Raw genomic sequence first — 23555 nt, forward strand, 5'->3', positions numbered from 1 at the left:
AATTTCATTGTGACTTCATCATAATTGCCTTTATCGCAATTGTGACTTTATATCTCACAATGTGACATTGTTTCTGTTACGGATATGCAAACACAGGAGAGGAAGATGGATGGTGAATAGTGATTTATTGATAATATAAAGGTGCAGTGATGAGGTAAGCAAGGTAGTGGAGTCCAAAGGATGATCTTAATGGAGACACAGAGGAAAGGAAGGGAGACGGAGACGGTCAACATTGCATGAATGAGGTCGGACAATGACCTGTGGTGAGGAGTGTGCATTTGTAGTGCCAGTGATGATGACATGCAGGTGGGGACCAGGAGGGATGCTGGGAAGTGTAGTGCAGAGGATGGTGGCTTGGTGGAAATGTGTTTCTCATAATTCTGTCTTTATATCTCTCAATACTGAATTTATATTTTTATTGACTTTACTTTAGAAATTAACTTCTATAAAAGATAATTACAGCCCCCTTCTTCCCCTTAACAGTTCAGATCTGATTTACGACAAATTGCAAAGTCAGTCCTATTTGGGGCATGCAAGACCAACTCCTGTCTACTAGAATAGTGAAATACTGAAATCTAAAAAAAAAAAAACGTTTTGCCAAGCTCACATTTAAATAACATTTCAAATCACCAATAAAATCAGACATGGACTGTCTCCTAAATGTTGTTTTTCTGCTTGATCTAGCCAATGCGCATGTACAGTCCCAAGCATGCATTAACAAGACACTGTTTGTTTGTTTTAATGGGAATCTGATCTTTTGACAGCTGCTGCAGTGACGCAATTGAATTTACCAATTTGCATTTGGCTCTTTTATTTAGAAGATGGGGCTTATTAAGCCATACTTAAGCCAAAGAAGTTGTGCCGTAATTATGCATGATTGCTTTTCATTAGCATCAAAGTTCAGAAGAGGTAGCACATTTTGCCTGACCTTTTCCTGCACAGGGAACACTTACATAATCAGCCATTGGCCTTTTCAGTATTTCACTATGTCCTGCCATGGTTATGACTTCCATTGTGGGAATCTTAATAATGCACAGAGCCTATAAGCAGTTGTTTTTTTTATTAACTAGTGATGATGTTTATGAGCAGTGTGTGCTTTCACACAGTTCTGTCCTGTAGGGTGTCAGTCACTCCCTCTGGCAGCTCAATGAGGTGTTAATGCCGCAGTTGAACTGATTGGACCGGGGACCTTTCAACGGCCCTCGGCCCCACCGTGGTGGTGATGTTTTTATGTTTTGTAGGGTTTCATGTCAAACACTTTAGTAACACCTTTTCAGGATCATACCACGCCATGTAGAGAGAACACTGTTAGGTACGCTATGAGTACAAAGAATTGCCTTGTTTTTGCCCCTACATTTTATTACTTCTTGCTGCTTGATACTTACACATTCTTTACCTTCTTGTGGTGTTGATGGGATTTACTTGAAAGCACTGGGGTACACTATAAAAGCACTGGTTTCCTTCTCATGCAATCCCAACGGTTTCCTGTGCTAGCTTGCAGTACATAAGGGGCATTTGTGTGAGCACAAACGAAGATATTTTGAAGAATCTGGCTAACCAAACAGTTGATGGACCCCATTGACTAATTTTTATTTTTTTACATAATATGGAAGTCAGTGGGGTCCATCAACTGTTTGGTTAACCAGATTCTTCAAAATATCTTCTTTTGTGTTCAGCAGAACAACTTAAGAGTGAGTAAATGATGACAGAATTTCCCTTAAACACCACAGAGAACTGCGATGTGAGATAAGAGTGCTTGTCTGCACTGCGGCCAGAGTGTTCAGTACTGCAAATATTTACACCTTGTGAGCCATTTATAAGTAAAAAATTCTGTACCGTAGTGTAAGTTCCCAAAAAGGAAGCACTTCAACCTGTTTTGTCAGAGGTCATGCTCTAAATGTTTGCTTATACATTACTTGCTGTCATTCCTCACACAGATTAATGACATTGTTCACAAGGCTTAAACTCTTGCGGTACTGAACACTGGCTGAACTGAAGACATGCACTTTCATTTCATTTCATTTTCTCAATTTCTTGTCATTTCGTTTTTTTTATTTATTTCCATTTTCATTTCATTTCCCTAGGCCTAGACCCCAGTTTGAAAACATATGAGTTAGGTTAATATACTGCAAGGTTGTTTTTTTTTTTTTTTTCAGGGGTTGGTTTTTATGTAATTTTCAAGCCATTAATGTGTACTTGATTTTATATTTATTTTTCAAAAGGTAGACAGACGTTAAGGACATGATCCTCTCTTGAGCCTTGTTAACTGTGGTGCCCTTTTTCAAAGCTGTGGCTGAGTGAAACCACAAGCAAATTTTTTTCTGTTATATAACCGTGGACTGAATAGATGCACACTTTCAAAATCATCATGCTGCTTTATGCGCTGGTGAACCTCTTCATTTAGCAAGTCAAACACATTTCCATGCTGCTCAATCAAAAGAGCAAGATTCATTTGAAGCCAAAGCTCAAAAGTTTCCACCTCAGAGTGGAATCAGATGCTCCTCTGAGCAAAAAAACTTCAGGTGGGGGACACTCTGCTATGTTATTTTCAAAAGCTAAGGAGCAAAAAGTCATCTAATATGTTGAGGGTGGCTCTGAATGTGGCAGAAGGGCAGGAACCTAAACTAACAAGTCTAGCCTCAGCCACAAAAGTCAAACACCGGCTAAAATAACATTGCCTAACAGTGCAAAATCAGACACCACGTTTTATTACCGTGGGGCCCTCTGTTCTCAGATTCACTCAATGAGTCCAGTTGACCCACCTCGGCAGGCAGTGAAGGTGATATGTTTAAATGTTAATTTATTAGTGGAAGAGGTCAGTTGTGTATCTGTGGACCTGTGTCATGCAGAAAGAAAATGAAAGGGAAATATACAACAACACAAGATGGGCCCCATTGCATATCTGCTGGACATGGGTGGAATGTTCAGGGTTGTTTTTTGAGCACAGTGGCCAACAGAGAGAGGTATTGTGCAGGGAAACCTTAGTCAGTCTAAGCGAAAAGCTCAATAAACTCTAATGCTTAGTGCCTGATCAAACAAGCAATGCAGTGCAATATGGGACTCTTTCATGGTGACATTGAATCAATAATGATAAAAATTATGATTAGGGTCAACGTCCTTATCACGGATTAAAAATATATATAAAAAATTCAATTCATACATCAAATGACTTGAATACACCATGAACATATTTTTAATTTCTTAAATATGTATTATTATTATTATTAATATTATTATTTTTTCATTCTTCAGAAACATTTGTCCATTAGTCATCCTGTTTACTTCATATTTTGTTGCCTCCAGCTGGTGGGACAGTTTTTAAAATGAGAATTTGCGCAATTGCGTAACTGAGATCCTCCAAAATACCCACTGGAACACTTTGTCTCCCCAACACTGTGGCACGTTGAGAACGAAGACGATGAGGATGAGCTCGCGGATTGATGGTATTCCAAAGCAGCACTTGAAAGAGCAAAATCGACGACGTGTTTTCTTTTTACCAAAGCCAGCTCATTAAGACAGACTGAGCTTCCAGGAAGAGAGAGTTTATGGAAGACTGTTCCTTCATATGTGTCCTTGATCCCTACACTATCAAACAACACACATTAGTGGCATCTCTGGGGAGTTTTCCAACTGGTGAGAATTCTGGTTTGGTGAAGGATAAGCAAGATCTGAACATTGCTGATTCGCCATGTGGATCTTTCCTACTGTCTCTGGAATCTCCTTTGATGACAGTGTTGTTCCTGGCCAAGCATTTGAGTAGAGTTTGCATTTTCCAAGTTGACCTCTCTGTTTCATCTTTATGTAGATGCTTCATCACACCCCTCACTATTAGAGAGGTTTCAGTTTCATCACAAAGATATTTGGGGTGGTTAGAAACAGCACATTTGTATAAATTTATTTATTTTGCTGTGGCCTGTGTCGTTTGTGTCAGATCTCTTGTCCAAGTTCTGAAGATAAAGAGACAGACAAGCATTTCATTACGTTTTGAGCCAAGTATGTGTGCGAAGAGAAGATCAACAAAATTCCAGCGCAAATTATACTGTTAGATTTAAACATTTGCAATAATAACAAAAAAAAAGTATCTAAAATATAATATTTTATTCCTTTAGATGCTTTGTGCCATTTAAGTCTGAAAATGATGAAGATGTGGGGAAAATATAGATTTGTCTTTTTGAGTAATAAATAATAATTAAAAATAGCTAATTTCTTCCAGTTAAGGAATTATACAGATTTTTATTTTATATAGGCCTATGTATTTATTTATTTATTTATTTTACTTAATTAAATTTTTGCCAATATTCTCAAATATCAGATATTTATCAATTCATTGTACTTGGACGTCATCAAATTGTAATTAAAACACTTTTCTCTTGGTTACACTTGGGCAAGTTAAAGTCTAATCCGGGGAACCATGTTGAATTGGGTTATATATATATATATACATAATGTCAACAAATCCCAATGTTACAGGGTATAAAAGGTCTTTATTTGTGCATGTCATGTAATATATATGCCCTTGCACCCAGTTTATGGGTTGTTGTCTGAGCTCTCTGCTTGAAATATTGCATTGCAGGGAGGGGGTGAGCTCTGCTTCAGGAGGAATTTGGAATCTGACCTTCAGAGAGGTGAACTGGATACTGTTTCAGACAGTGTATGATCTTTTCACCCTAATGTCTGAAGTGTGTAAAAGTCCCAGGAAGGCCAACAAATTGAAAAGGCTATTTTTGTTAACCTCAATAGGGTGTTATTCTAATTCCAAATAATTCACAATTTCACAAAAAGGTACTGAAATTGTGTCATGTTTCTGATGCGTCACTAAACTGTTCTCTTTGCTATGTTTTTTTTTTTTTTTTCATTCATGTGTAACACACTTTGTATTCAGCCACACATTGATAGTAAAAAAAAAAAAAAATTATACCAAGATTATTCCCACCTCCATTCCACTCATGCTTTGAATTTTTTTTTTTATAATTCCCAATGTTAATGGATATAGAGAGAGCAGTATAGGGTCAAAGGACAAGGATTTGTTGGTGTTTAAATTTGTTACCTGTAATAACAAAGCTTGGGCTTTGCTGCTAATTAGATACAAGCAGTTCCCTCATAATGCTTTTATAGGATATTGCAAAAAAATGTACACTACTTGTTTGAGTTCAGTAAAAAAATTATGTTTTTTTAAAGAAAGTACAGCAGTGGCGCATTAAAATGCATTAATAATGTTGCAAAATATTTCTGCTTTTAATAAATGCTATACATTTGAACTTTCTGTTATTCATAGAATCCTAAAAAAAAATCATAGTTTCCACAAAAATATTAAGCAGCACAGCTGTTTTCAACACTGATAATAATAAATGTTTCTTGAGCAGCAAATCAGCATATTAGAATGATTTCTGAAGGATCATGTGACACTGAAGACTGGGGTAATGATGGCGAAAATTCAGCTTTGCCATTACAGGAATAAATTACTTTTTTATATTAAAATAGAAAACCGTTCTTTAAATGATAATAACAAAAACAATATTACAGATTTTTATGTATTTTTGATCAAATGAATGCAGCCTTGGTAAGCACAAGATACTTTTTCTCAAAAATATTTTACATACCCCAAACTTTTGAACAGTGGTATATATCTGTTATCCTTGAAACATTACATTTTCTCACTTGATGAGTAGCGTAAGCTTTGACGCCTCTCGCGGTTCAAACAAACTGGGCAACAAACTCAAGCTCCTCCGACATTTCTCTTTAAAAATTGTCGTTTTAGACTTCCGATTCGTGACTGGTGTTTTGTTTTGCTCTATCCTCTGCGCTTCTGCATTCGTCATTACGTTGTGCGTCAAGTTCAAGGGTTACTCTTCCACCGTAAATCGATGCTTACAGCCGTCTGCCGGGAGCTAGTTATTTAGTCGATAAAGTTTTCGATATCGATATTTTTCTTACACGAACGAATCGCTTCACTTCAGAAGGCCTTCATTAACCCCCAGAGCCGTGTGGAGCACTTTAATCATGAATGGATGCACTTTGATGGACTTTTAATATGATGGAAAAAATATAGAGCCATTCACTGCCATTATAAAGCTTGGAAGCTTTAATATAACTCCTATTAATAATCTAACTCCTATTGTATTCGTCTGAAAGAAGAATGTCATATACCCCTAGGATGGGTTGAGGGTGAGTAAATCATGGGGACATTTTCATTTTTGGGTGAATTATCCCTTTAATTCTTATGTTCTTTAATATATGAATTGATTATTTTGCGTGGTAAGTGTTGAATACACAACATTGGAGCAAGGCTCTTTTTTTGGGAGATTTTACAACACAGTTAGCATACCTGGAGTGATATCCTGAAGCAGCAATAATCACCTATACATATCTAGGCCATGTTCATAAATCACACACATCATGTCTGTGCGCAGAGGGAGGCTGGCTTTCCACACGCTCTGCCTCTTTTCACAGCATTCAGACGTTCAGTAGCTCACTCTACACTTTCCACATTAGATGTTTGCAACTCCACAGGGGATTGTAGCCATGCCGAACTGTTCTGGGAAACAAAAATGCCTTTGAGGTTCAGCTATTAGCACTTAGCATGCAGCGATTGTTCCCATCACTGTATCGGACTGAGCTGCATTAGTTCTAAGTTGTGTTTACAGTAGGTCCACTTAATAGCTGTTCCATGTCATTAAAGGTCCTAAACTGGCAGAGATATAAATGCTCAAATCCATGCCAACCCCTTCCAATGTATTATAATGAAGTAACGATGATATATATATCAATGAAGTGATATATATATATGATATATATGTATATTATATACTCAGACACGAGTTCAGAATGGAACCCTTCCCAGCTGGTGTCAATAAGCGTGTGTGGGTCCAAGTTTACGTCTGCATGTAATGTAATCAGAATGGAAAGAGCCAACAGCTTCCTCTTTGGCTGTATGAGCGTGTGTGGGAGTTTAGTGTTAGTCAATATTTGTCCCTATGTGTATTACGTGTATTGCAGTGTTTACATTGCCTCAAACATTTACAAGTAGCCTCAACCGTCCTGGCGTTACAATATTTTCCCATGCGCCTGTTTGTCTATCCGCCTTAATCACATTAACCTCAATGACAGACGGAAAGTAAAGGGCTTGATTTTGCTGCTAAATCGAATCATCCGTCAAAGCTAATTTGAAGTGGTTTTGATATAAATTTGTCACAGTGTACATGTGAGCATATTTAAGTTTCAAATCCAAGTAAACGTGCACTAGTAGTCTAGGATGGTGGACATAACAGCAGATTTTGTTTTGTTTTTCAGGGTCATTTGTCGAGTAAATGTCGGGCTGCACGTGATCACTTGACAAGATCCTTTCATGGATAATCAAACAAAGCGAAGTTGGGAAACTCTAATTTAAACAATACCAGCAGTAGCTCTTCATCTTTGACTGATGATTCATGTCCCTGTTTGTCCTTTTGTCCTTAAGAATTCTGTGGAAACTATCAGATATCACATGACCAGTTTTGTGCACAAAAAAAGTGGGCGTATTTAACAATCCAAACTGATGAAAATGGTTCATGTTCAAGGTAAAGTAAAAACTTTCTCTGATTTCAAATAGACCTGGAAAGCCGAGGTCATGCATTCAAGTTGGAAACTACATAAACATAGCCAAAACAAATCAAACAAAAATCTTATTTCCTGCATTAGTGGACAAGTACTTTTACTATTTATGCATGGTGTCTAAAGAAAAACAACTTAACATGAATTAAATGTAAGGTAATTTAACAAATTAATCTTCACAAAGCAAACCACAAAGGGTGTTGACTATGAACTCTGTCGTATAAAATAAATGAATAATTTGGGCATGCTACTTCCAGAGTCGCAACTTTGCTATAATTGAGAATTCAAAATGTCCCACAGGTAAATATGGCTTTGCTTGGTCATTCATGTGCACATACCTCATAATTAGGATATTTAATCCACTTATTAAAGGCTGCATTTGACTTTAGTATCATAAACAGTGCTGTGCTATGTTGTTTTGACTAATTTAAAGTTCTAGTTTACCCACAAATTAAAATTCTGTAATCATTTACTCATCCTCATTTGAATCCAAACCTGTATGATTTTCTTTCTTCTGTACAAAATAAAGATATTTTGAGAAATGTCAAAAAGTGTTTTTTGTGCACACAACAGAAGTCAGTGGTAACCAAACCTATTTGGTTTTAATTTCCAAAGTATTCTCATAATTGTGATAAAAAGTGTAAAAAAAAAAACAATCCAGCTTGATATGTTTGCGTTACCTAGTTGTCTTTTCACTGCTAGGCAGATGAGAACAACCAACAACAACAAAATACTGCAAAGCTGCGACTCTGGACCTCATCTATTGGAAGTTATGAACTCTTCTCACTCTGTCACTTTGGTTTCTGTATGAAATATGACAGTGATGTCATGAGCAGCAAGCCAAATACTGACTCAGTGCCTGGATCCCCATGAAAAAGTAAGAACAGATGAACTGATGCGGAGCAGAATCTCGCTACTTAGCGTGTGGCCCCAGGGCTTGTTGACAATTTGGTGGCCCTTTCATGAATCTTCTACGGATTTATTGGTCTGAATGTGTCTGAAATTTTGAAATTACTCCCAGAGTGATTCTGGTATCACTCAGACTGCAGCTGGATCAGTGTGCGGTCGTCATGACTCCCACAAACATGTGGTGAAGGTTTTATGACGTTCACGCTTTCACCCGACCTACACAGACTATACAAGTTAGTGCATTAGTGATATTAGTCTCATTTATAATATTACCTAAAATGTTCTTCATGTGGCTGATATCACCTGACTGATTCAGATGCATGGCACTAGCAACACTGACTTCATGGGTTTGATTCCCAGGGAACACACTGGCTTTTTATATATATATTGAATGAAGTTGCTTTGGTTAAAAGTATCTGCCAAATGCAAAAATGTGCATTCTTAGCTCATCTGATATCACACTCCCAAGGCCTTGCTTTGTCTTGAGGCAAAGGGTGGACTGCAAAAAGTCAAATGGAAACTATTTTCTCTAAGTTTGTGGTAAATGTAATTTGTTGTGAAAAAGCACATGAAAATGTGTGGCTGTTTGATGTCAGGGTCCTCTGAGGAACTTTGGCAGAGTCAGGAAGTAACCCATCTTGTGAAAATCAACAGTACATTATCGATTCATTACACCAGGGAAACCGTACATAAAGCAGGACAGCCTGCGTAATACATACGCAAATCTGCACGATTCAGAATGCTGGCATATGTGCTATTTGGCCAGACTCCAGTGTTTAGGTGGCTCAAATAGTTGAATACAAAGAAAGCATCTTTTGTGTTTTTTGCATCCACAGATTTATAGAAGTGTTAAAGGAAAAGTTCACACAAAAATGAAAATTCTATCATCAATTAAGATCCATTCACACCAAGGATGACAAGTACTGTATAACAATAACTACAAAGTTTTAATAAATCTACAAGAAAAGGAAGTCTATACCACAACTAATGCTAACGACTTCTTTCAGAGCGTTTTTCTTTCCCAGCTGATGAACGAAATATTGACTGATCAGAATCGGTGGACGAAATAACTGCATGTTTAAGGCCCGTTCACATTAGTTTCTACCCCAACGCATGATAATATTTGTTTACTATAAGTGTGCAATCAAGCCCTTTAAATTCGGATGGATTCTGATTGGCTGTCAATGTTTTTATCTTCCATCACTTGGGGAAGAAAAATGTTCTGCAAGTGATTCCAATGTTATTCCTTAGTGTCGTTATCATTAAGATGTTAAAATTGTTTTTAAAATAAATCTATTATGGATGCATTCGAAAGCTTAAAAATGGTGCCTTCGGAGGACATATTCCAAAGAAAGAAGGCATCAAAGCACGTCCGAATCCAGTGTTAGCTTTAGGCTACTTCCTGGCTCCTGAGATACCGTCATCTGATCGATTTTTGAAGCCTTTGATTTCACACAATCCTGGGCTTTCCATTCTGTGACAGTTAAGCTAAAAAAATAAAGATGGCATCTGAAATTTGTGATTGGTGGTCATTTTGTGTGTAAATATACGTTTTTGATCAACGTTTTCCACTTTTGATTTCATACCGCGAGAAATCACTGTTGTGGTAATTAAGTATTTGCTTACTTATTACCAAAGCTCTCTCTATTTTGTTATAGATCATAAAACTATTATGCCTCCTCAGAAGTCTGTCCAAAAATCAGTTTCAGCAGTTATACCTTCATGCACAAACACTGCTTGAGAAGTCAAGCAGTGAATATTTACTTTCAGTGAATATTTCAGCAGTGAAAGCTACAGTGAAGATTTCATGACTATGATTTCTCGCTAGAAATGACATCATAAGTGGAAAACATTGATCAAAAATGTACATTTACGCACAAACTGATGACCAGCCGCAACTTTCAGATGCCATCTTTATTTTTAAGCATAACTGTCACAGAATGGAAAGCGCAGGATTGTGGGATATCATAGGCAGAGAAGGATACATCTATGCTGCCTTCAAAAATCGATCAGATGACGGTATCTCATGAAACAGGAAGTGAAGCTAACATTGGATTCGGACGTGTCTTGATGCCTTCCGACCTTGGAATGCGTCCTCCGAAGACAGCATTCATCAGTTTTCGGACGCAGCCGTTACCTGATAGGGTGGCGAGGCAAGAAGTCGTAATTCGTACGCAGCCAAAAGCATCCACAGCAATCCACAATAATGCTCTGTTTATTTTAAGTTATTTTAAGCTCTTATTCTGATTGGCTGTCAATGTTTTGTTCATCAGCTGGAAGAAAGACATTCTGAAAAGTTATAGTTATGGTGCGGACTCTGCTATTCTTTTATATTTAAAATTATTTTTAGAATATCGTCATAGTTATCGTCCTTGGTGTTCTAGCTGTGGTGTGCACTTCTCTATTCTCATAGATTTTGGTCGATTATTAAAACTTTATAGATATTGCTATAATTAACACCCTTTGTGTGAACAGGCTTTTATAATAAAAAATAAAAAAATGTGTCTGTTTAATGCTAATATAATTATCATTGTAGTTATTGGTGTGAACAAGCATTTAATCAATCCTGTGTGGCTTTCATTGAAGTCACACTGAGGTACTTAGACTGACACAATCGTAATTACCGTTTTTTTTATTTTTAACCCAACTGTCATACATGATCTCTTTGTAATGTCTCTTTCAGATGAAGTAAATCTTGGCACAGGTTGCCTGCAGTGGCAGGTTTAAGTCTACGGGCACCATGATGAATACACCCCTGCTCCATGTTGGCAGTCAAGTCTCATACACCACTCGAGGTATCATCTTACATCCCTGCAGAGAGGAGAGAGTCTGCAGCCTGTCAGGATCTGGAATCTCAGCCCTGTCAATCTTCCCACACACAGCAAATACTGGCTGAAAAACAATGACTGTTTTCCTACCATCAGTGCTGTTTTTCCAGCACTTCCTTTTTCTAATTTCATCACACAGAGTTATATTGTCTGGTCTTAGCGTGTGTGTGTGTGTGTGTGTGTGTGTGTGTGTGTGTGTGTGTGTGTGTGTGTACAGGTTTATATTGCATTGTGGGGACCAAATGTCCCCACAAGGATAGTAAAACCTGAAATCACCCACAAAGATATACAGCGAAACAGAGCGTGTGTGTGCGCATGCATTCAATGTTCAGGTATATGGTTTTGAAATAGCTGATCATATCCTCTTGAGAGTTTTCCAATGTCTTTTCAGAATGCATTCACTATAACAAGTCAAAACAGATTTAATTAAAAGCCATGGATCATATTTGTAAAAACTTGTTTTGATTCATGCCTTTTGTTTTACCTTCTTAAGGAGATGGTTCACTCCAGAAATGAGTTAACTATGGTTTTCCAAATCTACATGAACTTGCTTGTGTATTCTTAATATTCTGGCCACTCTTTACAATATTATAAAAAAAAGCACAAAAAGTCTCATAAACTATGCCGTACATGTGCTATATTTATGTTGCTGTACAATCTGGACTGAATGGTTTATAAATCAGACTGATCTAGTTATGATTGACAAGAAATTAAGGATCAAGGATCAATTATGGATGAACTATCACTTTTTAAAATATGCATATTACATTAAAACTTGCTCTACTAAATGTCTTTAAAAATCTTTTTTTAAAGATATAGGGAATTTTCACAAACATTTGAAAACATTCACATATAACTGCAGTACTCATGCTTATAACACAGTACTCCGAAGTGTGTAGGTATAGGTTCCAGTGTACAGATACTCCAGATTGGACATATAACCCATACTGGAGCTCCTGCACATGCCCCTCGACGAATCTGCACTGAATTAACTCTTCATAATTCTGTTCACATCAACGTCTGAAGAAAACGATTGCATCAAGAGGGCTACCTGAAATCCAAACAGTGAGCCGGACAGGATGGCAGTTGAAGTAAAAACTGCCCTTATTGCTTTCCAATGACATGCTTGAAAAATGAGCACAACAGTGTCAGTAATGTGATGCACTTACAGAATATATATGTATGGAAACAAATGAGGAAAATTAACCCTGACTCGCATTACTGGCAGTGAAATAAGTGAAATATGTGAGATAAGTTTGAACTTTGAGATGTCATAGGTGAAAACCTAGAGAACTGAATTGACCATAAAGTGTATTTATTCTAAGCTAGGTCAGGTGTAGTGTCAGGTTAACCAAGCAAAATGAGTTCAGAGGTCAAAGTTTACATTAGGGTTAAGGTCAGAGTATCTGAAGACACAAACGATGGCTGGTTAAACTATCACTAATGCACTAATTTGAGGTTTGAATTCCCTTGTTCAAACTAATTTCAATATGTACAAAAATGATGGTTAGGCCACAGAAGAACGTTTGAGATTGAGTTGTGAGAGTTCATAAATAACAGCTCACCCACACACACACTCGAGTTTTCACAGCTTCATATCGCCATCTGGTGGTTGCAGACCCCCCTTTTGTTTACAGACTAATCAATAATATATTATTCTCTCTGATGTATAAGAAGTTTTCAGTTATCTTTATACTTGCTTTTCTTAGCTTTTTATGGTTTTGTCTGTAAATTCATGCTAAAAAACGTTACAATGCAGCTAATCTTTCAGATTTTTTTATATATCTCACAGCGACCTGATCCCAGGTTTTGTCATTAGAGGTGAAATGAGAGCCATCGTCCCAAAACCTCAGTGATCTCAACAATCGAATGAAGAGGAGAACAGATGGTAAATGTGTCAAACACATTCCCCTCTTTACTATTGACTTAAGATGTTACATCACAGGTGGATGTCTGCCTAGTCACGCTAATACAAAAGATCAGAGATTAGATGTCCATTTAAGGAGCAAAATGTTACAAGCCTGAATAGCTTATATATCAAATGTCACCTTCTTTAAAGATTATATCATCATTATATCATCACTTGCAAATATAATATGTGGCTATAACATCTGTGAAATAGAGAAACAAGTGGATCCAACTATCTGTATCCATGTGCTTGCACCCTTAAATTAAGACAAACTAGAGGACTCAGACTTCAGAACTCAACCTTGATTACATTGTTAAAGCTCAGCAATAAACAGCATTAACGCTACAAACACCAAGGTCATGCGTCCAATTCCCAGGGAATGCATGAACAGAATATATATATATATAAATGCAAATGTTTAAAATAAAAGTGTTATGATTCCAACCTGTGTCCCAGTCTTGTGTGTTCCTGGACTTTTATGTTATTTCCTGTCTTGCGCCATGTTTTGCAGTTCCTTGTTACGTTTAATGTTGATTAGTCTCTCCAGGTGTTTCTTATTAGCCACGCCCCCTTGTTATCTTGTTAAGCTTGTCTGGCTGTGTATATATATATATATAGACCTTTGTTGCACTTGTCTTTTGTCAGTCATTGTATGGACATTCCCTGGTTTAGTGTGTTTCCTCCTGTTCTGTGGTTTCACCAGTTATTTTGTTTTCGTACTTTAATAAATCTAACCTGCACGTGGATCCGCGGCCAGCCTGCTTCTTTGCCTGTCTCAAATGTTGCAAAAAGCTTCTGCCAAATGCGTCAACAATGCTTTTTTTAATTTGCTCTTCATCAAAGAATTCCGAAAAATGACAACAAAATATTAAGCAGCACAACTGTTTTCAAAAATAAATGTTTCCTGTGCTTCAAATAAGAATATTAGAATGATTTCTGAAAGATCATGTGCCACTGAAGATAATACACAGATACACCGTAATAAATGACACTTCAAAATATATTAAAATAGATATTTTAAATAGTAATAAAATGTCACAATATTTCTGTTTGTACTGTATATTTGGTCAAATAAATGCAGACTTGGTGAGCATAAGAGACTTCATTTAAAAACGTTTAAAATCTGTCCCCAAATCATTGAACGAAAGCGTACATTTGAATAAGTCAATTAAATGTAATTTTTCCAATATTTTGTTTAAAACAAGTGCTGTGAAGAATGTATTTATGTTCCCCAGTGTCTGCCATTTTCATTCCAATGAAAACTAAGGAAGTCAAGTCTGTTTATCTTTAGGTTTTTTATTTATTTAATTAATTAATTAATCTGTTAGACTATTTTTACACATATTGAAGTAGCTATTATTGCAGTCTAATATTGACTCTTTTTTTTATTTTTATTATTTTTATTTTTATTGAAAGGCTCAACCCAAATAATGGTGGAGATGTTAGTGAATTTTTGTGGCTGTCTGAATATGAGTCCTATGTCGGCTATTTTATTCAGTTTCCCCCATCAGTTCAGCAGCTTTTTATTTGAACTGTGGTGAGATTTGACTTCCATGATTTGTTTGTAACCACATTTCCATGTGGGAAGATTTGTCTTCACATTCTCAAGAAATGGCATTGATTTCTTGTGCTTGACTTCAGAAATAATTTTAGAACTGAAAGAAGATTGATAAAAAATGATGGCTGTCTGTTGGCGGCGTGCTGCTTCTGTACATTCAAATACATTTCAGTTCAGCTCATAAATCTTCCTGCATTCATAATATGAGTCTGCACCAGTATATCCTTCAGAGATGTAGTTTAATGGCAATATGCACAGTTTTAAATCCATTGTAAGTTGGCTGAACTTCTATCTTAACTATATATTTATTAGATTTACAGTAAGAGAATAACCTTTGGTGAAATGTGATTCATGAGTGAAATTTACCAGTTAATGTGTGTCCCTTTATTCTAGTTTGTGGTTTCATGCACTAATGATCACATCAGCACTGTTTGCTAGTCATCATCACCTTTGTTGACACATTTGAACTTAAAGTCATCATGAGGAGCAAAATGAGCTTATACCTTTAACAAACATCAATCCTAACAAGATTCTTACTGAAGATTAAAGTGGCATTACAGTGATAGTGATTAAGGACCTGTATTTTTGATGTTTTGTCGTTTCTGAAAACATTTCTGTTCAGCATCACTTTGAAAACACATACAGTGAAACACATTTAATATTATTTTTGATTATCTTAAAGACCTTTGTACCTAAAGGCATATGCTTCTTTTTATTTATTCATATTAAACAGTGGATCTCAACCAGGAGGCAAATTTCCAAGGGGGCCACAGGATGACTTCAAATATTTACATCTAGAATGTATTAGGCTAATCTGTTAACATAATCGAACTCTAATTTAAGTTAAAACATAAAATCAAGATGTAAACGGCAACTCAAGTTTCTTTCAGTTGTATAATATTGTTCTTATCAACAGACTACAAAATGAATCATGGTTAATGTAATTTATCAATGCTCCCAGTTTCTATTAATAAAAAAAGAAACCATACAGATTTGTCATAATCAAAACAGAACATATCTTATCTTTTCTACCTGCGAATTTTATGTTGGACATTGATTCAAAACGGATGTGTTGTGTTGGACTAGATTGTAAAGGGCATGCATGGAAATTCCTTCAGGACTGTTGGAATCCAGATGAACCTTGTGAAGTTGTATGTGCAAATAGTTTGTACTTTTTTAAAACGTGTTGGTAACGTTATAAATCTCATACTATTCATTTCCCTTCTAAAATGTTGTTGCCCAAAGCCGCGCAGGTCCATTATGCCCCACCAGATGTCGCTAAACCCTCAATCCTCTGGTGCTTCACCCATCCCAGCATTTCAAGTTTGTATTTATTTGAATGGTTCTTCCTTCCCTCTGAAATCCACTCAAATTCCCGTTTCTTCCTGGTTGTGCATGGACATGCTCTAGGATATATAACGTACGAAGGATGCGTAGACAACTTTACACAATGTTATGGTGGGTGCTTACGAAATACGATTGGTTGCTAACGTTGTACAAGTTAAATTTTTGTACGTGCCAAGTCCTTGTTTGCTAGCAGGTGATTAGCCTGACTTGTTTGTTTAGCAACTAGCTATCTGGTGTGTTTTTTAGCAGCTGCTTTGATATGCGCAGGCCAGTGTGAGTGTAGACTAATCTCGAGACTTGTCTTTTGCAGTTTAGTCACAAATTATTGACTATTTGTCAAAGCGTAGGTGACTTAATTAGCGCGCTAGTGCTAACGGACCTTAAACCTAAACAGCGACGTCATATCATCGGAGGCCTAAAGCTTCGTCTGACAGATGTTTAGACATTTACCAGGAATATTAGCTTGTTATTCGGAAACTTATTAGTTGGGTTTCAAACGATGCATAGATTAGTCCTCTGACTCAGCATAACGTGCTACGTGGTAAGACGTCCGTTTGAAAAATTGATTTTTTTAATTATTTTTTTATGTGGTAATGAAATATGCAATATGCTTTACAGTAGGTTGGTATAAATGTTATAACTTATGCATAACATGTATGTAGTGTTGTCTTGATAGGTTTTGAGACGCATCACTTCTTGAAAATACAATGTATTAACGTTCTCTGTAGGTTTTTGTAACAACAACATACAACAACAAAAAGAACCTTCACAGAACGAGTTTCTTTGTGACTACATAAAGAGAACTCATACAGAACTTTTTTCTAATGGTTATTATAGGTTTTGCTTTATAATCAAAAAAGTTCGCAGAAATTTTAGCTGTTTACGATGAAGCCATCAATGCTACATTGACTACTGTGCCAGACTTTCTAACAATGGCAACAGCTTTACATTTTAAAGTTTAATGAGGGTTTGATTATAGCATGACTATAAGCTCTTAAATGGAAGCAATGCAATCGAGGCTTTGAGTAAACAGACTGCAACTATTTGCTTTAACAACATCATGCATCCTGTACCATCTATTGTGTTGTTTGCATTGTACTCTAGAGTCCCTTATTATGGCCACTGGAAGTCATGTTGGAAGTCATGCAGAAGTCCACAGGCTCAAGCAGGCCCAGCCCCATGATCTTCTCAAACGTATGGTTTGTTCTGGAGATGAGAAGAACATGAGGGAGGTGAGAGAGGAATCGGTTCAAAAATTGACAGTTGTTTGTAATGTACGTTTGTTTTTGGGAATGGCTTGAAAGTCTGGTATTGTGTGGTCCTCAGTCGTTTAGTGTGTATGATGCAAAAATGTATGTGGGTGGTTGACATGACATGGCCTTTTTTTGGTCCAATGTGTCAATGTTAAGTAAATTATAGAAAAATATATCAAAAACTGTGATGATATTGTTCAGAAAGTGCTGTTTTATATGGACATACAGAGCATTCATGGGTTTAATCTTCCATTTTTTCACAATTTTCAGCCAAACCAGAATAAGCTCATATGGCGTGACTGTCCCAAGCACATTTCACAAATTTTGATTTTGAATAAAAACAAGAAAATGAATTCATTTTCTGTTTATTAAATCATATATTGATATCCCAGATGTCTACTTGTGAGTCTGCTTGACTAAAAGTTCAGGCATAATATTTTGAATCAGCCCTTAACTAAAACGTGTTGTCCCGGAAATGGATATCATTAGGTGTGACGCCATATTCCCTTTTTTAAAAGGGCAATTGTTTGGAGATCTTTGGGGTGTGGGGGTCCTCCTTCTTTCAGGAGGAAGAACAACACCTCAGAAGGACAATGAAAGTTACAATTAGAGTTTTCTCTCTTCATGGTTTAAAAAAAATCAAGTATACCCGGCACTCCTGCTTCAGTTCCCTTTTGCGCTGTCTTTTGGTGTGACACATTTTACACAAAAATGCCCAAATGAAATTACTTTTCAGTCAAAATTACCTTCAAAACTATATTGTCATATTGTAGTTAGCATGGTGTTAGCATAAAAGCACATTGCTTAATGTCATGCTAAGTACATGAAACCTCATATGGTGTGACACAAAATCATAAGGTGTGACAGGGTTTTCTTGTCACACCATATGATTATTTTGTCACACTATATGATATGAATTGCATTTAAATACGTAAATAATGTTCTTAGATACATATTTTATAACTAATAGTTAAGTTTATTGAATATTTTGATCTTTTAACACATTTTGATACTATATTATGTACACATTTAATATCTATACACCAACTCAATTTGGTGAATCCCTACTATCCCATTTTCAAGCTGAATCCATGTTAAACTACAGCATTTTGTCACTCAAATGTTTCCCTTTATTTATTTATTTATTTTTTCAGTTTGAGGTAGATTTCAGTAGATGGCGAGATAATGCGAATAAAGAAAGAACAACGAAATGATACATCAGCTTGCTGTTCGGTCATTGTTTTACTCATCCTCATTTTGAAATGAATTTATGCATTCAATAAAAAAAATGTTCAATGATTTACTATAAAGATTATTATAATTCATGTAGTTAATATTCAGCAGATTAAAATAAAAAGTGCAACATCAAATGAATACAGTAAGTGGATTAATGCATGTGTTATAAACATGATTCTTTGCTACTTTGAGCAGAACTCACTGTTTTAAACAATTTTGTGATTTTTGCAGTAACTGAAACAATGATTCACTTGTCAAACTATGTTGGGTTGTTTGTTAAATGCAGCTAATACAGATTTTTGCATACAGATTGTTGTGTGGTGTGACATCATATGGCGTGACACCATGTCATTTGGTGTGACATTCAGAATTTTGAAAGATATTAAGGCTTTTTGGTTATTAATCATAAAATCATCAATGTGACAGATGGGGAATAGTGCCAGCAAAGGTTACAAGCATTTTGGTACTTTTATAGCAAGGTATTCCCAAATTAATTTGAAGTATATTGAAAGATTACAAGTAAACGTCTGTCTATGAGTGATGATAAAGTAAAATAATGCAAAATGTAACATATTTGCACATAAGAATTGCTATACTTTTATATAGTAATGATAAAGAATCAGGATAAATTTACTTACATTATCACATTATACCCCTTTTTAATTTAATACACAATAACATTCAAGTCACACCATATGACATTTTTAGTCACTAAGACAGTAAACTAGTGAATAAATGTAAATTTTAGGACAAAATCTTCAAGACCACATATATATTTGGAAATATAAGAGTTGGTAGAATATAACCCAATGAGTTCCATGACTTACATTTGAGATTTTTTTAAAAAACTTTTTTTTAGCCAAATATGTCAACCACCCATGTATGATTTAAAACCTTTCAGGTGTCATTTATTCCAGCCTTTAGGAACGCTAGCTTTAACTGTTATTTCTTTTCAGGTGGATTATTCACTTAAGGACGAAACCGATCAAGAGAGGTATGTTTTTGGGCCAAATGCAAACTAAATAACTTTTTGTGTTATTCCTTGGTTTGACAAGCTCACATGGGAACATTTCTTTGGTATGAGCGTGTTTCATCCTCCATCCCATAGATTTCCAGTGGGCCGTTGTGTGCACAAATACAGCAAAGCGAAGCGAGCGTTGGTTAGCAAGAAGAAAACGCGCCAATCCGGAGTGGGATCAAGAGTATGTCGGAGATCGCCCACCGCAAGCAGGACATCTGACATGGCAAACAAAGAAAATGAACTGACCTGCCCTGATGACGTGCAGGCTATTCTTTACGGTGACAACTGTGGGTTCCCTGTGAACTCAACAGACTCCTCAAAAATGGCAGGAGCTGGCTCAAAGTACAGTGATTATTTCACTGAGGTGAGTTAAGCTGAATGCTAATACCAGTTATTGTGCTTGTTGTGTTGACTGTTCATGTCATTCTAAGCTAGTGTTCTGGAAACCTTCCTGTGTTGATTCTTATTCATGATTGTCCACCTGTTATAATGATATAGTCTTTATCCCCTCTATTTTTGGAAAGGGTGCTCCGATCGGGATTTTTGTGGCCGATTACCGATCACTAGAAGCAGTATTGGGCGAAACGATCAATGATACCGATCACTGAAATAAATAATACTATAAGAGTTTCTTATAATGCTAATGATACTATTAAAAAAAATAAGAGATGAGAAAGTATCATGAATTGACAACTATTTATTTATTGGCAAGCAGCATGTGCAACATATTCTGTTCCCTGTCCTAGAGGTGATTAGGAACAGCTTAGAGCTGAACAAATATAGCAATTCCTGAGAAATAAATAATAAAAATAAAAAACAGAAGATATATTAATCTACTAAAGAGCAGTGAGTGATTTTTTTCTCTTTGTCTTTTCTTGTTTGATTAACATTAATTACACAGACGGCACAAGAATATTAGGCTGCTGTCACTTGAAGACCGATTGCATGAATCCAATATACTGTTACACATGTGACTTATTTCCCTACTGTTTATGTTCACTTAAGACATAACCAACGGTGTTTTAGCGAATTCTCACCAAGCCAGACACATTTCTGTGTGTTTTCTGACTGAACCCGATCACTTTGCTCGTCCGTGTAATCATCACAGAAAGCCGCCTGGGAAACACAGTATCACTTTCATGGCTTAATGCAATTGAAAAAAATTATTTTATCTAGCATGTCCTGGAGTTTAGCAGTAGACTTAATTTTATGATAATCGCTGATTTAGATGATTTGGATGTGAAGTTTGGGCGTTTAGGGAGGAATGAAAGCGCACTGCTGTCAAGGAAAGAAATGCCCTAAAATCGCTCAGCCTTAGTTTCTTGCCGTCATTGCTGTAGTGTTGCAATGTCTCCGTTCTCCGCAATGACATTGCAAATTTATTGTCCTTTTCAGACACCTGGTAGAACTGCCAGACCGGTGAATATAGTGAAGTAATTTTAGCTGCGCATAGAAAAATAGTTTTGCGTCATCTGATCGGCTCTTCCGATCGGCGACTGATCAATTGGTGCACCCTTAACTTTTGGGACGTCTGTTATGTGTGGTCTATCAGAAAACTGTATTATTTGTATTAACTTAACCATTTGTTGAATTTCAGTTATCAAAGGACCATGAAGCAATGACTCACGTGCTCTTTGGAAGGAATCTCCGGCTGAATGTTGCTTTGACTCTTTGGCGGAAAAACGCAAGTGAATTAGTGGCATATTTGAACAGGTTAGCAATTTGCATAATTTTGTTTTGAAAAATTAATAATTTTATTCACAGTAAACCGACTTTTACATGGTTATTAAATGTACAAATATTAAGCAGCACAACTGTTTTCAACATTGAAAATAATAAGAAAAGTTTCTTGAGCAACAAATTAGCTAATATGCTAAAGACTGGAGTTTTAAAATGCTTTTTAATACATTTTAATAAGTATTAAAATAGAAAACTGTTGTTCAAAATTGTAATCATTCTACATTATTACTGTTTTTACTGTGTTTTTGATCAAATAAATCAAGCCTTGGTGAGCATGAGACTTCTTTAGAAAATATGGGGGGGGGGAATCAACTCTATTGATTAATATTGCTGTTATCTATAGATTTGTTTTTTTTTGTTTTGGCATATTGATGTTTGCAATTCTACATTTTATGTGTCGTCAGTAGAATACCATGGTAATTTGGTAACTTATTTTCACTTTTTCCCCAGAATACAAGACACAGGGGTGCTTGTTGATTGCTTGCCTGTACTTACTAAAAGGTAATGTATTTAAAACCTTTTCACAACATGTAAACTCAAAGTTTGATAGACATGTTATAGATTTGACAGACATGTTGTTTCATACCAGTTTCTCTCTCTATAGTCTTCAGGAAGAACAGCCATGCATTTCAATAGGCTGTTGTGTTGACCTTTTACCACAAGTAAAAATGATTCTTAACGCTAAATATGAAGAGTAAGTATTTTGACCTTTTGTATACATTTTTGACCTTTTTCACAAACACACACATACAGTATATATAGATATAATTGTAATATACATTTGTTGCTAGGTCTGACCAAAATAATTAATCTTTTAAACTGTTGAATCTTTCCCAGACACCTCATTGTAGCTTTACACTGGGTTCAATCTATCATAAAAAATTGGTGGTCTGAGCTCTCCACAAACACCATAAGCTTGCGTGATGGCTGTTCAAATGACAGGTGCTTCATTTTTATATGTATATACGGAAATAAAATGGCAGAACATCTAATGTTTGCTGGGATGTGTAACCGAACATGTTTGCATCCAGCAGGAATGTTCAGGCAATGAAGACAATGCTGCTTGAACTGTGGGAGGGAAAGAGTCACTTAAGCTCAGTTCCAGGAACTGTAGGTGATACGGCAAAGGTGAAGTGTTCTTAATGAAGTTTAAAAAAAAAAGAGGCAACTTTACAATAATCAGTTTAAACTTTTTCATCTTAATTGTCATCTTTTGCTTTTCTTTTGCAGATTATAGAATCATATTTGTCACAACTGCGCTGATGTATCAATGTAGCACACTAAGGAGAAAACCACTACAGACTCTTGGTGCATTTTAAGCTCTTTGATCGGCTTGGAGCTGGTGAATCTGAAGCTCCGGTAGGCTGTGGTGAATTGGGGATAGATGAACTGAACAATTCAGACACTCCGATTTCAGCACTGGAGGAGGAACTCTTCCTGCAGGCACTGAATGACTGCTTCACATTGAAGTGGACTTGCTTAGGGGCACATAATCAACTCCATGAGACTCTCTGGAATCAGGCGACTCACTGAAGTGCCAAGCAGAAGTTTTAACTGTTGCACTTGTAGTGCTATGGTGTGAATCTGCTTAAGTGGATGTGATTGTGTAAGTGTACCTTTATTAGATGTTTTTTCAGTCATGCACTTGAATTGCAGGAGTTTTAAGTTATTAGCGTTTTGTTGTCCATTGCCCGATCATGAATGGATACTTGAGTGTAATGTGTACATAGTGATTTTCTTTTAATGAACTTTCAAATAAATTTACTTAATCTGAATGGGTTTTTTTTTTTTCACCTTGAAGTTTATATGAATACTTATATTTTACATACATGTTATTTAACTAAGATAATATTTCCCAACCATCCTGTGCAGGCACAACCCCGATCACAAGGGTAGTGGATTGTGAGAGTAAAAGACTGTGGCTAAATAAAAAATAAGCCTGCAAAATTTGCTGACAAAAAAAAAACAATAGTTAAGTAAGTATTTTACAATATTATTGATGCAAAGATGATTTACGAAACCGGTCTGAACGATTCGTTTACGAGACTGACTGAAAAATAAAAACATTTCTCAGCAGAAGTACAATAGGCTACTGGAAATATATACATTTGTCTCGAATTGGATGGGGTTTAAAATAATTCATCAACGCACACAACGCACAAAC

The 23555-nt window shown here is 36.2% G+C and overlaps 1 protein-coding gene across 4 annotated transcripts; it reads left to right on the forward strand.

The window, feature by feature from the left end:
* The first annotated feature begins 16091 nt into the window (after positions 1–16091).
* katnbl1 (katanin p80 subunit B-like 1) lies at positions 16092–23166 on the forward strand. Of its 4 annotated transcripts, none has more exons than XM_084432746.1 (10): positions 16092–16252; positions 17246–17373; positions 19587–19624; positions 19739–20015; positions 21249–21364; positions 21842–21892; positions 21996–22085; positions 22229–22333; positions 22423–22519; positions 22622–23166. In XM_084432746.1, the coding sequence occupies exons 2-10, from the start codon at positions 17257–17259 to the stop codon at positions 22652–22654; spliced, it is 924 nt and encodes a 307-aa protein (XP_084288872.1). In that variant the 5' UTR covers positions 16092–16252; positions 17246–17256; the 3' UTR covers positions 22655–23166. The 4 variants fall into 4 exon arrangements, with proteins under 4 accessions (XP_084288872.1, XP_084288870.1, XP_084288869.1 ...); XM_084432744.1 differs by having other exon boundaries at positions 16117–16252; positions 22426–22519; XM_084432743.1 differs by lacking the exon at positions 16092–16252 and adding an exon at positions 16279–16682.
* Positions 23167–23555: the final 389 nt, after the last annotated feature.

Source organism: Rutilus rutilus, assembly GCF_951802725.1.
Source record: "Rutilus rutilus genome assembly, chromosome: 15".
Lineage (NCBI taxonomy): Eukaryota > Metazoa > Chordata > Actinopteri > Cypriniformes > Leuciscidae > Rutilus > Rutilus rutilus.

What these genes read in the sequence shown, in the direction of transcription:
- katnbl1 (XM_084432746.1), top strand. Translation starts at nt 17,257, where the DNA reads ATGGCCACTGGAAGTCATGTTGGAAGTCATGCAGAAGTCCACAGGCTC. An exon ending in TTAGTGGCATATTTGAACAG is followed by an intron (nt 21,365 to 21,841) that starts GTTAGCAATTTG and finishes CTTTTTCCCCAG; the next exon opens with AATACAAGACACAGGGGTGC. An exon ending in CTGTAGGTGATACGGCAAAG is followed by an intron (nt 22,520 to 22,621) that starts GTGAAGTGTTCT and finishes TTTCTTTTGCAG; the next exon opens with ATTATAGAATCATATTTGTC.